This window comes from Heptranchias perlo, chromosome 37 (assembly GCF_035084215.1).
Source record: "Heptranchias perlo isolate sHepPer1 chromosome 37, sHepPer1.hap1, whole genome shotgun sequence".
Taxonomy (NCBI): Eukaryota; Metazoa; Chordata; class Chondrichthyes; order Hexanchiformes; family Hexanchidae; genus Heptranchias; species Heptranchias perlo.
This window is the reverse complement of record NC_090361.1, coordinates 14251990-14266799: the sequence shown is the minus strand read 5'-3', so window position 1 is coordinate 14266799 and position 14810 is coordinate 14251990. Positions and strand designations below refer to the sequence as shown.

Genomic DNA, 14810 nt, shown 5'->3' with positions numbered 1-14810 from the left:
TGACCTGGTTAGGAGATTGATCAGGCAGTAGAAGACAGAGAGCAGGGATAATGGGCATGTACTCAAATTGGAAGGAAGTGACTAGTGATGTCTCACAAGGACCTGTGCTGGGGCCTCAACTATTCACTAGATTTATGAATGACTTAGATAACACAATAGAGAGCTATATTTCCAAGTTTGCCGATGAAACAAAGATTGGTGGCATAGTGAGTAGTGTAAACAGGAACATAAAATTACAAAGAGACATTGATAAATTAAGTGAGTAGGCAATACTGTGGCAGATGGATTTCAACCATTTTGGACCAAAAAATGATAAATCTGAGTAGTTTCTAATTGGAGAAAAGCTAGGAACAGTGGAGGTCCAAAGAGATTTAGGGGTCCATGTACACAGATCACTAAAATGTAGTAGTCAGGGAAAAAAAAATAATCAAAAAGGCTAATGGAATGTTAGCCTTTATAACTAGAGGGCTAGAAGCCCTGGTTAGACGTCATTTGGAGTACCATGTACAGTTCTGGGCACCGTACCTTAGAAAGGATATATTAGCCTTGGAAGGAGTGCAGCGCAGATTCACCGGAGTGTTACCAGGGCTCCGAGGGTTAGATTATGAAGAGAGATTACATAAACTAGGCTTGTATTCCCTGCAACATAGAAGGTTGGGGGAAGTCTAGGACAAGGGGACATAACCTTAAAATCAGAGCCAGGCAATTCAGGAGAGAAGTTAGGACTTCTTCATGCAAAGGGTGGTAGAAGTGTGGAACTCTCTCCCACAAAAAGCAGTAGATGCTAGCTCAAATAATAATTTTAAATCTGAGATCGATAGATTTTTGCTAGCCAAGGGTATTAAGGGATATGGAGCCAAGGCGGGTGGGTGGAGTTAGGATACAGATCAGCCATGATCTCACTGAATGGCAGAACAGATTTGAAGGGCTGAATGGCCTACACCTGTTCCTCTGTTCTTATGTTACTGGTGTGTTATCACTCTGTTACTGGCATATTATTATCATTGTTATCATTGTTACTGGTGTGTTATCACCCTTTTATTGGTGTGTTATCATTCTGATACTGGCATGAAGTGTTGTCGCTCTGTTTCTGGCATGTTGTTACACTATTACTTATTTGTTATCACTCTGTTACTTGTAGGTTATTACACTATTACTTGTGTGTTATCACTCTGTTACTGGCATGTTATTACAGTATTACTGGTGTGTTATCACTCTGTTACTGGCATGTTATTACACTATTACTTATTTGTTATCACTCTGTTACTGGTAGGTTATTACACTATTACTTGTGTGTTATCACTCTGTTACTGGCATGTTATTACACTAATACTTATGTGCTATCACTCTGTTACTGGCATGTTGTTACACTATTACTTATGTGTTATCACTCTGTTACTGGTAGGTTATTACACTATTACTTGTGTGTTATCACTCTGCTACTGGCATGTTATTACATTATTACTTGTGTGTTATCACTCTGTTACTGGCATGTTATTACACTATTACTTGTGTGTTATCACTCTGTTACTGGCAATGCTACTAGCATTAGTGAAATGCTGCTGCTGCGTTTACTGTCCTACTGCTGATGGGTTACAGACCAGATATAACAAGGAGACAGACAGCGGGCCAGAGATGATGGAGAGACAGACAGCAGGATACACATATTACAGAGACAGACATGAGACACAGAGCCACACAGCAGGGCAGATGTGATGCAGTCACTAACAGCGGAGAGCCTGCCTTGTGGGGGGGAGACATATTCCATTTCCCAGCAGGATCCCCCTCTACCCTGACAAACACATGCACATGATATGGAAAGAAAAAAGAGAAGTATTTGCACTTGAATTAAAATGAAAGATCTATACATATCTGAGACAGAGAGTCTGCATCCTGTTTATTGCAGTAAAATATTAATTGTTAATATTGATCAACTGTTAATCCTTTTCTGGTCTGTTGAATTACACTGTGCACTTAGTGTCATCACTATTGTGAAATCAATTCACAGCTCCTCTTTCACAGCAACAAACTGCTCCGTGGAGATCCCATTATAGGCAGAGAGAGGGGAGGGGAAGAATGAGAGATTGGAGAGAGAGAGGTGAGGAGGGAGAGGTGAGAAAGAGGGTAAAGAGGAGAAAGAGGAAAGAGAGAGTGTGTGAGAGTGATAGAAGAGAGAGCCAGAGTATGAGAAAACGAGGAGAGAGATGAGAGAGGAGAAAGAAGATTCAGAAAGATGAGAGAATTAAAGGAGTAAGAGAGGAGAGAGAGTGATTGAGGCGAGAGAGGAGAGGAGAAAAAAGCAGAAGAAGAAAGAGAGGAGAGTGCTGTGTCTGGTACTTGGATATTGTTAACTGAACACTAGATGGATTCCTGATGGGAGTAAGCATATTGTAGCCATTCTCCCAAAGCCACTCATTATCGCCGAACAGTTCAACTTGAACCTGGTGTGAAGCCCGACAGTGTTACAACTGATCCTGAGAAGTTCCCATCGACTGCTTCTGGAATTGGTCCCAGCTCACCCATTATCAAACCTACTGCAAGATATCCTCAGGGGTCAAGGAAACCGCCAAATCGTTTGACATTGTAGATAGTTATGAGTTCAATGGCTTTCATTATGGTTCTAGTCTTGGTATAACCCACCTTCCCTGCAGATTACCAGGAGAGAGCTATGGTTAATTTTTTATCACATTATTGTAAGATGCAGTTCCTGAACTTCTTTAATGTTTTTTTTAAGCTCTTTCTTGGAGATGATTGTTTTCAACTTGTAATTCTGAGGGGGATAGTGAATGTCTGGTGCTTGGATATTGTTAACTGAACACTAAAAGACCCCTCATGGGAGTAAGCACATTGTAGAAATTACACTTCTCTTATTCCTTTGTTATTCTTTAGGGATGTTCTGGAGGGTCTGGAAACAAAAGGAGTTAGTTACTATCACACCAATCGAAGTGTTTATTCGCACATAACAGAGAGAGTGTGAGCGTGAGAAGAGAGTGAGTGAGAAGAGAGAGAGAATGAGTGAGAAGAGAGAGAGAATGAGTGAGAAGAGAGAGAACGAGGGAAAGGAGAGAGTGAGAGAAAACAGAGAAGATTGAGTGTAAGAGAAGGGAAAGAAAAGAGAAAGTGACACTGAAAGACAGAGTGGGTGAGTGAGAGAAGAGAACGAGAGTGTGGAACAAAAGAAAGAATGTGAGAAAAGAGAGGATGAAGGGAAAGAGAGTCAGGTGGTAGCAATAGAGAGAGAAAAACCAGAGTCTTAAATTCAGACACAGAGAATGTGACAATGATAGGACAAGCGATACAGAGAAGGGGACAAGACAGAGCAGATAGATATTAAGCCAACTCTAAAAAGTACTGTTCATGTAAAGATTGATCATTAGGAAGGAGAGTGATTAGAACGCTGGTCCGGGTCTCAGCTCTGTTTACACAGTGCTAGATCTGCAATAGCAAAAAGTGATTATACAGCTTCTTCTGGGGAGAAAGGTCACGTTAGTTCCTCCCAGACAATGATGTGGAAAGAGTTAGTTAGGGGATACATGACAGAGCTGAAACAATGTGATCAAATCTGTGATTCATTTAATAACAGTTCCACTGCAGCATCGAACCAAAATCAAAAGGTTAGAGCTTGGCACTTTCTCAGAACAAACAGGACTGAAAAGAGTCAGGTTTGATTTTACTGCATTTTAACAACAAACAGCTCATAACCGGCCATCTGAACAGTGGGGGCTGTTTACAGGGTCGCACAGCCAGGGTACAGGGAGTGGGAAGTACTGCGACTCACCCTGACACTTCACTTACACCACACTGGTATTTCTGCTTTGTATCTAAGTGCAAGTGCATGCGTCCTGTGTCTGCCTGCCTTTCGCTATCTCCTTAACTCTCCCCATCTTCTGTTTGGCCTCTCCTTCGATCTTATATTTGAGCTCTCCCTTCACCTGTTTCACCTTCCCCTCTACACCATTGGTTTGTAACCTCTATCTATACAATTATTCTTCTGTATCTGTCTTCTCCTCCTCCTCACTCGCTTGGTCCCACTCCTATTAGTCGCATCGTAGACAGCATCTCTCCTGCACCCCCCCCATCCTCCACTTGCATGGTTACCTCAGCCCTACCCAAAGGTCCCATCCTTGGCTTCCTCCTATTCCTCATCTAACCTCTGTCCCTCAGCAACATTATCGGTTAGGATGGAGTCAGCTAGTTTCCACATGTCTGCTGGTGACACCCAGCTCTACCTCTCCATCACCATTCTTGCCTCCACAAGCATTAACCTGTTGTCTGGGAGCTTGACTGATGTCAAATCAAGGACGAGTTAGAAACTTCTCCAAATCAAAGCTGGAAAGAGCTATCCCAGCCCTTCATCTACACCCCTCCCCTATCTGCTCAGTCAGACTGAACCCAACAAGGTACAACTTGATTATCCTACTCGAACTTGAGCTGAGTTACAAACCCCATTCGATACCCATCACTTAGATCACCTGCTCCCAACTCTGCAACACCATTCACCTCCATCCTTGCCTCACCCCCAATACCGCTTGAAACCTTACCTGTGTCTTTCTCACCCACAGACTTGACTTCTCCAATGTTCTTTTCCTCGGGCTCCCAACTTCCAGCTCTACAAAAGCTCCAACTCACTCTGCCACCTGCATCCTATCGCACTCCACGCCACTTGGCTACCACCCTTGTCCTTGCTGTCCCCCTAGGTCATCAAGGTCAAAACATCCTTGTCCTCATTAACAAGTCCCTCCAAGGCCTCATGCCCCCACCTTTGCAAACTCCTCGAGCCCTACATGCCCCGAGCCTCTGCATTCCCCCTCCCTCCACGCCACCTTTAGTGGCAGGACTTTCAGGTCTCTTGTTCCAGCTCTCTGGAATGCTCTCCCTAAACCCGTCCCCCTTGCTATCTCTCCCTCCACCTTCAAAAGGCTCCTCAAACCTACCTCATGACTCGCCTCCTCTAACCCTTCCACTATTAGTGCTTGCTGTCTGTTTTTATCTTCTTTGTGAAGTGCCTTGGGATGTTTTCTAAAGTAAAGTTGCTATATAAAATTAACTTGGTATTGAATGTCCCTTTTCTGTACCTGCCGAAAACCTTGCTTTTATATTTCAGGGCCCTTGCTGTGCCCTCACCTATCTGCCTGTGCCCTCTTCTAGCTCTGTCTGCCCAATCGCTTCTATCTGCCTGTGCTCTCTTCTATCTGCCTGTGCCCTCTTCTAGCTCTGTCTGCCCAATCACTTTATCTGCCTGCGCTCTCTTCTATCTGCCTGTGCTCTCTTCTATCTGCCTGTGCCCTCTTCTATCTCTGTCTGCCCAATCACTTTATCTGCCTGCGCCCTCTCCTACATCTGTCCGCCTCTCTGTTACCTGCTTCTAAATGGCAAGAAGCTAGAAACTGTGGAGGAACAGAGAGAGAGTCCAAGTACAGAAATCACTAAAAGCTAGTGGACAGGTACAAAAAATAATTAAAAAGCTAATGGAATGTTGGCCTTTATAAAGGGCTGGAATAAGAGCTGGAATATAAAGTTATATTACAGTTATATAAAGATCTGGTTAGACCCTATCTGGAGATAATGCATCCAGTTCTGGGCACCACACCTCAGGAAGGATATAATGGCCTTGGAGGGGGTGCAGCGCAGATTCACCAGAATGATACCAGGGCTAAAGGGTTAAATTACGAGGACAGGTTGCATGGACTAGGCTTGTATTCCTGCGAGAGTAGAAGGTTAAGCGGTGATCTAATTGAGGTGTTTAAGACGATCAAAGGATTTGATAGGGTAGATAGAGAGAAACTATTTCCTTTGGTGGGAGAGTCCGGAACAACCTTAAAATTAGAGCTAGGCTGTTCAGGGGTGATGTCAGGAAGCACTTCTTCACACAAAGGGGAGTGGAAATCTGGAACTCTCTCCCCCACAAAGTTGTTGAGGCTGGGGGTCAATTGAAAATTTCAAAATTGAGATTGATAGATTTTTGTCAGCCAAGGGTATTAAGGGTTACGGAACCAAGACAGGTAGATGGAGTCAAGATACAGGTCAGCCATGATCTAATTGAATGGTGGAATAGGCTCGAGGGGCTGAATGGCCTCCTCCTGTTCCTAGGTTCCTATTTTCCTTCCTATGTTCCTCTCTGCCTTTTCCTATGTGCCCTTTCCTATCTCTGTGTGTCCCTCTCATTTGTCCGTGTCCCCCTCCCCAGGGGAGTTCTTCCATCTCTACTTGTCCAGTTGTGAGAAGATGGTAATAGCTCACAGACTCTCTGTGACTGACATCAACATCACTGCAGACAACAAGAAGAAGAATGGGAAAGTTTAGCAGCGACCTGGGATCCAGTCCAGCCCAGGTTGAGTGGTGAAGCCCTGTCTCAGATTCTGGCTAAGAGTCTTAAGTGAAGTCCACAGCACACAATTACCTCTCAATTTCTATCGCTCCACCATTGGCGGCCGTGCCTTCAGCTGCCTACGCCCTAAGCTCTGGAATTCCCTCCCTAAACCTCTCCGTCTCTCTACCTTTCTCTCCTCCTTTAAGACGCTCTTTAAAATCTACCCAAGCTTTGGTCACCTGTCCTAATATCTCCTTATGTGGCTTGGTGTCAAATTTTGTTTGATTCCACTCCTGTGAAGCGCTTTGAGACCTTTTAATACATTAAAGGCGCTATATAAATGCAAGTTGTTGTTGCTGTTCAGTGAACGTCCACAAATAGTCTCAGTAATATCACACCCCTCCCTCAGGCAATGTGACAGGGAGGCCTGAGAGAGTTGATCACAGGTCACAGTGCCCATGTCACTGGCTCTGCAATAGACCAGCCCCATTCCCAGTTAGTAAAAGGTAATTTACAGTAACCGTCAGGTAGCTTCACCTGTGACTTGCTGAAAGTTAAGGATACATCAGAGGGTTTAAACTGCTGAGGGAAAGGTTTAGACCAACAGAGAATGTCAAACACTGGGATCTCAGTGCGAAGCCTGTGCAACATCGAAGAACATTGGTTGTGTGTACCAATGGCGTTTGGTCATGAGTAGTTCAGAACACAACCTGGGCAGTGGAGCATGCGGGCTGGGAATGGAGCGCAGGATGGTGAAAGGGGCAGTCAGGCGAAAGGTAGTGGGAGTGGGGATGGAGAGGCAAACGAGAGCTGCACTGAAGCAGGGATGGAGCGGGTTGGTTTTCTATTCCCTGAGCCCCAGAGTCCAGGCCTGGGGTAGGTGTGATTGCCAATGGGGGTGGGGGCATCCTCCAGGCTGAGGATGAAAGTGCAGGTAATTCTGGGGCTGAGGCTGGGGATGGGGGTTGCTATGAGCATGAGTGGGCTCTGTACACCATATTCCATACTGACGTAATATTGTATTATTATATGTTACAAGCCCTTGTGCAAGTTACCTCAGATATAATTCATTGTTTCATGCTTTATTATATTGCAAATCACAGCTAATGAATAATATAAACACCCAGGAAACCCCCATAGTCTGGGTAAATACTGAAGTAATCACACTGACACCGGAGTAAATACCCTCACTGACACTGGAGTAAATACCCTCACTGACACTGGAGTAAATACCCTCACTGACACTGGAGTGAATACCTACACTGGCACTAGAGTAAATACCTGCAATAGCACTGGAGTAAATACCCACAGTGGCACTGGAGCAAATACCTGCAGTGGCACTGGAGTAAATACGCACAGTGGCACTGGAGTAAATACCCACAGTGGCACTGGAGCAAATACCTGCAGTGGCACTGGAGTAAATACGCACAGTGGCACTGGAGCAAATACCCACAGTGGCACTGGAGTAAATACGCACAGTGGCACTGGAGTAAATACCCACAGTGGCACTGGAGTAAATACCCACACTGGCACTGGAGTAAATACCCACAGTGACACTGGAGTAAATACCCACAGTGACACTGGAGTAAATACCCGCAGTGGCACTGGAGTAAATACCCGCAGTGGCACTGGAGCAAATACCCGCAGTGGCACTGGAGTAAATACCCACACTGGCACTGGAGTAAATACCCACACTGGCACTGGAGCAAATACCCACAGTGACACTGGAGCAAATACCCACAGTGACACTGGAGTAAATACCCACAGTGATACTGGGGAAAATAGAGTCACTGGGTTATTAATCAGGTAGATTCTGAGGTAAACCTATACCGATACCAGAGACTTGAGCATATAATCTAGGCTGGCTCTTCAGTGCAGTACTGAGGGAGTGCTGCACTGTTGGAGGTGCCGTTTCTCGGATGAGACATTAAACCGAGGCCCCGTCTGCCCTCTCGGGTGGATGTAAAAGATCCCATGGCACTAATTTGAAGAAGAGCAGGCGATATTTATTCCTCACCCAAAATCACTAAAAAACAGATTATTCGGTCATTTATCACATTGCTGTTTGTGGGATCTTGCTGTGCACAAATTTGCTGCTGCGTTTCCCTACATTACACCAGTGACTACACTTAAAAAGTATTTCATTGGCTGTAAATCGCTTTGGGATGTCCTGAGGTTGTGAAAGATGTTATATAAATGCAAGTTTGTCTTTCTATAAATACACACAATAGGGGGAGTGGGACTAGCTGGATTGCTGTTGCATAGAGCTGGCGCGGACTCGATGGGCCGAATGCCCTCCTTCCGTGCTATAACCTTTCTATAATTCTATATGGTGATCAGCAGGTGGGAGCCCCATGGATCGGGTGGACATCGGGCAATTTCACCGGCCCCGCGAGTGTTGCCGGCAAGATTTTTGGTTCCGTGCCTTATTAAAATAAAATCGGCGCCAAATGAGTGCTGACAGGCAGCTCGATGATTGTCGGGGGGCGGGGGGGAGTGAAAAACAGGCAATATTGTAATGAAAAATTGGCCCCAATGGTTGTGGTATAAATCCCCACACTAGAACTGGATTAATAGCCATGCTGGTGTGAGCTATATACTATTATAGGGTTAATATCCACTCTGGTACTGCACTGATAGCTACACTGGAACGGGGGTAAATATCCACGCTGCTGCTGGGGTAAATATCTACTGGTACAAGATTAATAACATCACTGATACTGGGGTAAATACACTTACTGATATTGGGGTAAACAACTTGACTCTCACTGAATTGATTGCCACGATAGTACTGGGATAAATGCCCAGATTGATAGTGGGTTAACTATCCAGACTGGTGTTGGAATAATAGCCATGCTGGTAATGGGGTAAATACCCACACTGCTACTGTGGCAAATACCCATCCTGATACTGGGGTAAATATCCACAATGGTACTGGGGTAAATGCCCACAATGGCATAGGATTAGTAGCCACATTGGTACTGGGATGAATACCAACCCAATACTAGGATAAATAACACACTGGGGAAAAGATTTGCTGTTATTCTGGATTAATAGTCGCACATGATTAATCTCCACACTGCACAGGATTATATCTTTTCAACTGAGCTGAGCTTCCGACCCCATATCCATGCCATCAAAAGACCGCGTACATCCACCTCTGTAACATCGCCCATCTCCGCTGCTACCTCAGCCCATCTGCTGCTGAAACCCTCTTCCATGCGTTTGTCACCTCCAGTCCTGACTATTCCAATGCTCCCCAGGCCGGCCTCCCACCTCCACCCTCCGTAAACTTACCCAAAACTCTGCTGCCCGTATCCTAACTCGCACCAAGTCCCGTTCACCCATCACCCCTGTGCTCACTGAACTAATTTATCTCCCGGTCCAGCAATGCCTCAGATTTCTAATTCTCATCCTTGTGTTTAAATCTCTTTATGGCCACGCCTCTCCGTATCTCAGTAACCTCCTCCAGCCCGACAACCCTCCCCCCCACAACTCTCCACTCCTCTGACTCTGGGTTCTTTTACAACAACAACAATTTGCATTTATATAGCACCTTTAACATAGTAAAACATCCCTCGGTGCTTCAAATGAGCGATTATCAAACAAAATTTGACACCGAGCCACGTAAGGAGATATTCTGTGACCATAAGCTTGGTTAAAGAGATAGATTTTAAGGAGCGTCTTAAAGGAGGAGTGAGAGGCAGAGAGGGGGAGAGGTTTAGGGAGGGTATTCCAGAGCTTAGGGCCGAGGCAGCTGAAGGCACGGCCGCCAATGGTGGAGCGATTAGAATCGGGGATGCACAAAAGGCAAGAATTGGAGGAGCGCAGAGATATCGGAGGGTTGTAGAGCTGGAGGAGGTTACAGAGATAGGGAGGGGTGAGGCCATGGGAGGATTCGAAAATAAGGACGTGAATTTTAAAATCGAGGCGTTCCCGGACGAGGAACCGAAGTAGGTCAGCGAGCACAGGGGGTAATGGATGAATGGGACATGGTGCGAATTAAGATACGGGCGAGTTTTGGATGAGCTCAAGTTTACGGAGGGTGGAAGGTGGGAGGCCGGCCAGGAGAGCATTGGAATAGCCGAGTCTAGAAGTAACAAAGGCATAGATGAGGGCTTCAGCAGCAGATGAGCTGAGGCAGAGGCGGAGACGAGGGATGTTATGGAGGTACACTGAATTACACAGAATCTACAGCACAGAAATAGGCCATTCAGCCCAACTGGTCTTCCCACCCTAATTACCTCTTCCCACCCTGTACCGATATCACTCTATTCTCATCTCCCTCATTTACACATCAATGCTATATGCTTCAACCACTCCTTGTGGCAGCGAGTTCCATATTCTCACCACTCTGTGCCTTCTCCAGTCCCTTTGCCCTTCCATTGGCGACCATTGCTTCAGCTGCCGAGGCCCCATGCTCTAGAATTCCCTCTCTAAACTCCTCCTCCTCTCTACCTCCCTCTCTTCCTTTAAGAACCTCCTTAAAACCTGGCTCTTTGTCCAAGCTATTGGTCACATCTCCTAGTATCCCCATAACGCAGCTTCATCTGTTGTTTACAGCTCTGTGAAATGCTTTGGGTTGTTTTTTTCTGCATTAAAGGCAAGTTGTTGTTAGTTTACGATGCATTTTATATCCACACGTAAACAAGAGCTAAAGAATTATGTGTTTGTTTGTTGCTGATGGATGAAGTGGAATAGCTCAGTGATTTTCCCCCATTAAAGAAAGGCTTGCATTTCTATAGTACCTTTCACGACCTCAGGATGTCCCAAAGTGCTTTACAGCCAATGAAGTATTTTTGAAGTGTAGTCACTGTTGTAATGTAGGAAATGCGGCAGCCAAATTGTGCACAGCAAGATCCCACAAACAGCAACGCGATGGTGACCAGATAATCTGTTTTAGTGATGTTGGTTGAAGGGATAAATATTGGCCAGGACACCGGGAGAACTCCCCTGCTCGTCTTCAAAAATAGTGCCATGAGATCTTTTATGTGCACCTGAGAGGGAAACATAGGAACATAGGAACAGGAGTAGGCCATTCAGCCCCTCGTGCCTGCTCCGCCATTTGATAAGATCATGGCTGATCTGTGATCTAGCTCCATATACCTGCCTTTGGCCCATATCCCTTAATACGGGCAGACATTTGGTTTAACATTTCATCCAAAAGACAGCACCTCCGGCAGTGTCAGCCTGGATTACGTGCTAAAGTCTCTGGGGTGGTGACTTGAACCCATGACCTTCTGACTAAGAGGCGAGAGGTGCTGCCCACTGAGCCACGGCTGATGCATTGAGTGCGCTGAGGGCAGAGCCAACATAGTTGGCAATGCCCAGCTGAGTCCCCCGGCACCTGCTGTGGGTCGGGACCCTGACCCTCCCCTCTGCCTGCAGCTTCTTCGAAAAGGGTAAAAAAAAAATATGGCGATTATCAGAGGCAGCTTCACAGCTCGTGGACGTTCCCAGGGAAACAGACCGAGACAGCTGAAGAGCAAGAATTTTTCAAACCACTCCGCAAATAGGTCCAGACTTCCTCCGGTTCCTGCTTGTTCGCAACATCATAAATATAGCAGGAATTTACAATCTGGTCTCTGTGGGGTAAATCCCGACTTTGTGCAATAGTGTAAAACGGGTGATAGCAAGTCAGCAGCCCGCTTTACATCTCTCCCGATTGAAGTCAATGGAAATAAAAATCAGGAGAGATGTAAAACGGGCTGTCAACCGTTTTATACCATCATAAGAACAGGAGCAGGCCATTCAGCCCCTCGAGCCTGCTCCGCCATTCAATTAGAGCATGGCTGATCTGTATCTCAACTCTATTGACCCATCTTCGCTCCATGTCCCTTGCTACCCTTACCTACAAAAATCTCAGTCTTGAAAGCTCCAATTGACTCCCAGCATCTACAGGCTTTTGGGGGGAGAGAGTTCCAGATTTCCACTATCCTTTGTGTGAAAAAATGCTTCCTGATTTCAGTTCTAGATGACCTAGCTCTAATGTTATGTCCCCTTGTTGTTGATTCCCCCACCAGAGGAAATAGTTTCTCCGTATCTACCCCATCGAATCCTTTTAACATTTTAAACACCTCCATCAGATCACCCATTGCACAGAGTCTCCCCTCCTGTGTATTAACAAAATCATCTGAACGCCAGTCTCTAGAACACATCCCCACCCTGACTCTACGGATTAATGTCCCACTTCAGGGTGTAACAGCTTGTTGGGCCCGAAGCCCTTTGGGCAAATTTGGGCACAAGCTGGTCACGGGTTTCTGACCATTAGAAACATAGGAACAGGAGGAGGCCATTCAGCCCCTCGATCGTGTTCCGCCATTCAATTAGATCATGGCTGATCTGTATCTTAACTCCATTTACCCGCCTTGGTTCCATAACCATTAATACCATTTGAAGCATCTGTCGGGGCTGGACACGGAACCAACTCCCAGACGTGGGAAAGATCAGCAAACACCAGCACACAGACAATGAGAGAAAACGAACAGTGAGGGGTGCGAAACCTTAGCAACCAGATTTTTGGAACCTGTCGGAGGTTTGGAATGTGCTGTCCTCATTGCAGTTCAGACTGTACCATGTGATGTGGGATTGGGGGTGTGCGGACCCTCAGACCGTACCATGTGGCGCGGGATTGGGGGTGTGCGGACCCTCAGACCGTACCATGTGGCGCGGGATTGGGGGTGTGAGGACCCTCAGACCGTACCACGTGGCGTGGGATTGGAGGTGGGCGGACGCCCATTTTAAAAGCAACAGAAAGCAAAACGGCGAACGGGATGTTCGCCTTTATCTCAAGGGGGCTGACATGCAAAGGGGTATAAGTTATGTTACAGTTGTATAAAGCTCTGGTTAGACCCGATCTGGAGTACTGCGTTCAGTTCTGGGCACCTCACCTCACCTAAGGATATATTGGCCTTGGAGGGGGTGCAGTGCAGATTCACCTGAGGACAGGTTGTATAGACCAGGCTTGTATTTCCCATGAGCATAGAAGGTTGAGGGGTGATCTAATCGAGGTCTTTAACATTTTAAAAGGATTTGATAGGGTAGATACAGAGTAAATATTTCCTCTGGGGGGGAAATCAAGAACGAGGGGGCATAATCTTAAAATTAGAGCTGGGCCATTTAGGAATGAAATCAGGAAGCACTTTGCCACTTGCACTAGAAATCTGGAACTCTCTCCCTCAAAAGGCTCTGGGGTGCTGGGGGACGATTGGAACTTTCATGACTGAGATTGATAGATTTTTGTCGGGTAAGGGTTACGGAACCAAGGCGGGTAAATAGAGTTAAGATACAGATCAGCCATGATCTAATTGAATGGCGGAACAGGCTCGAGGGGCTGAATGGCCTCTTCCCGTTCCGATGTCCTATCAGACTGTACCATGTGGGATGGGATTGCGGGGGGTGGGGGCGAAGCCGCCTTCTATCAGACTGTACCATGTGGCGTGGGATTGGGGGGTGTGTGCGGGCCCTCACTATCAGGCTGTACCACGTGGTGTAGGATTAGACATCAGATTGTTTCGGGGCGTCGCAGTTTTGGACCCCCACTTTAATAGAACGAACAAACTCAAATGTACGGTTTCAAAGTCCCCCGCAAAGCAGCTATTAAAGGCGCGGATGACGGGGTCTCCTCTTCTCGCTGTGCTGCGGGGAGAAAAAAAAGGGAGAAGAAAGGAGGAATGAGAAAGACGCCTTGAAAAGAATCAGTGAGCAGGATTAGAAGGAAAGGGTTAGCGGCTATGCTCGACAACACCAGTCATTTATCTCACAGCTGGCGCCAGGGCGGTGACTGGCCGGAATCAATGCTGCTTAGCGATTGTTGTCTGAAAGGGAAGTCAAAAGAGGGAAGATGCTGCCTGCTAAAACCAATTGAAAATAGGATCAAGACATGATGCCTGAGCCCACCAGCACAATACACGATTAATACTGTCAGAGAGGGCCCCCCCCACTTACAGGTGATTGTTTTGGTGGGGGGGGGCATTCTTATGTTTGAAGAAGCTCTTCAAAAAGGGCAGTGGTCCGTGGGGTGAGATAAGAATGGGAGCTGCTACTTACTGTAGGGGACGCACTCATACTGGATCTCCAGGTACTTGTAGGTCCCTGGGCAGGGGTCAGGGAAGACATCTGATCCTGCCACCACCACACACTGCGTGCGATTGTTACACCTGTCGGAGAGACATCACCAATTAGCCCATTGGAAACTGTTGCAGAGACACTGCGATTGTTACAAAACACTTTTTCAACACTCCCAGGGCAGGTACAGCATGGGTTAGATACAGGGTAAAGCTCCCTCTACACTGTCCCATCAAACACTCCCAGGGCAGGTACAGCACGGGTTAGATACAGAGTAAAGCTCCCTCTACACCGTCCCATCAAACACTCCCAGGGCAGGTACAGGGTTAGATAGAGAGTAAAGCTCCCTCTACACTGTCCCATCAAACACTCCCAGGGCAGGTACAGCACGGGTTAGATACAGAGTAAAGCTCCCTCTACACTGTCCCATCAA

General features: G+C 46.4%; 1 protein-coding gene across 1 annotated transcript in view; it reads right to left on the bottom strand.

Annotated features, from left to right (window-relative positions):
- Positions 1-14810, bottom strand: part of LOC137304311 (adhesion G protein-coupled receptor L1-like) — a 331855-nt gene that overhangs the window by 151154 nt on the left and 165891 nt on the right. The window contains exon 3 of the mRNA XM_067972853.1: positions 14360-14469. Within this exon, the coding sequence (XP_067828954.1) occupies positions 14360-14469 (110 nt within the window). The remainder of the gene's footprint in view (positions 1-14359; positions 14470-14810) is intronic.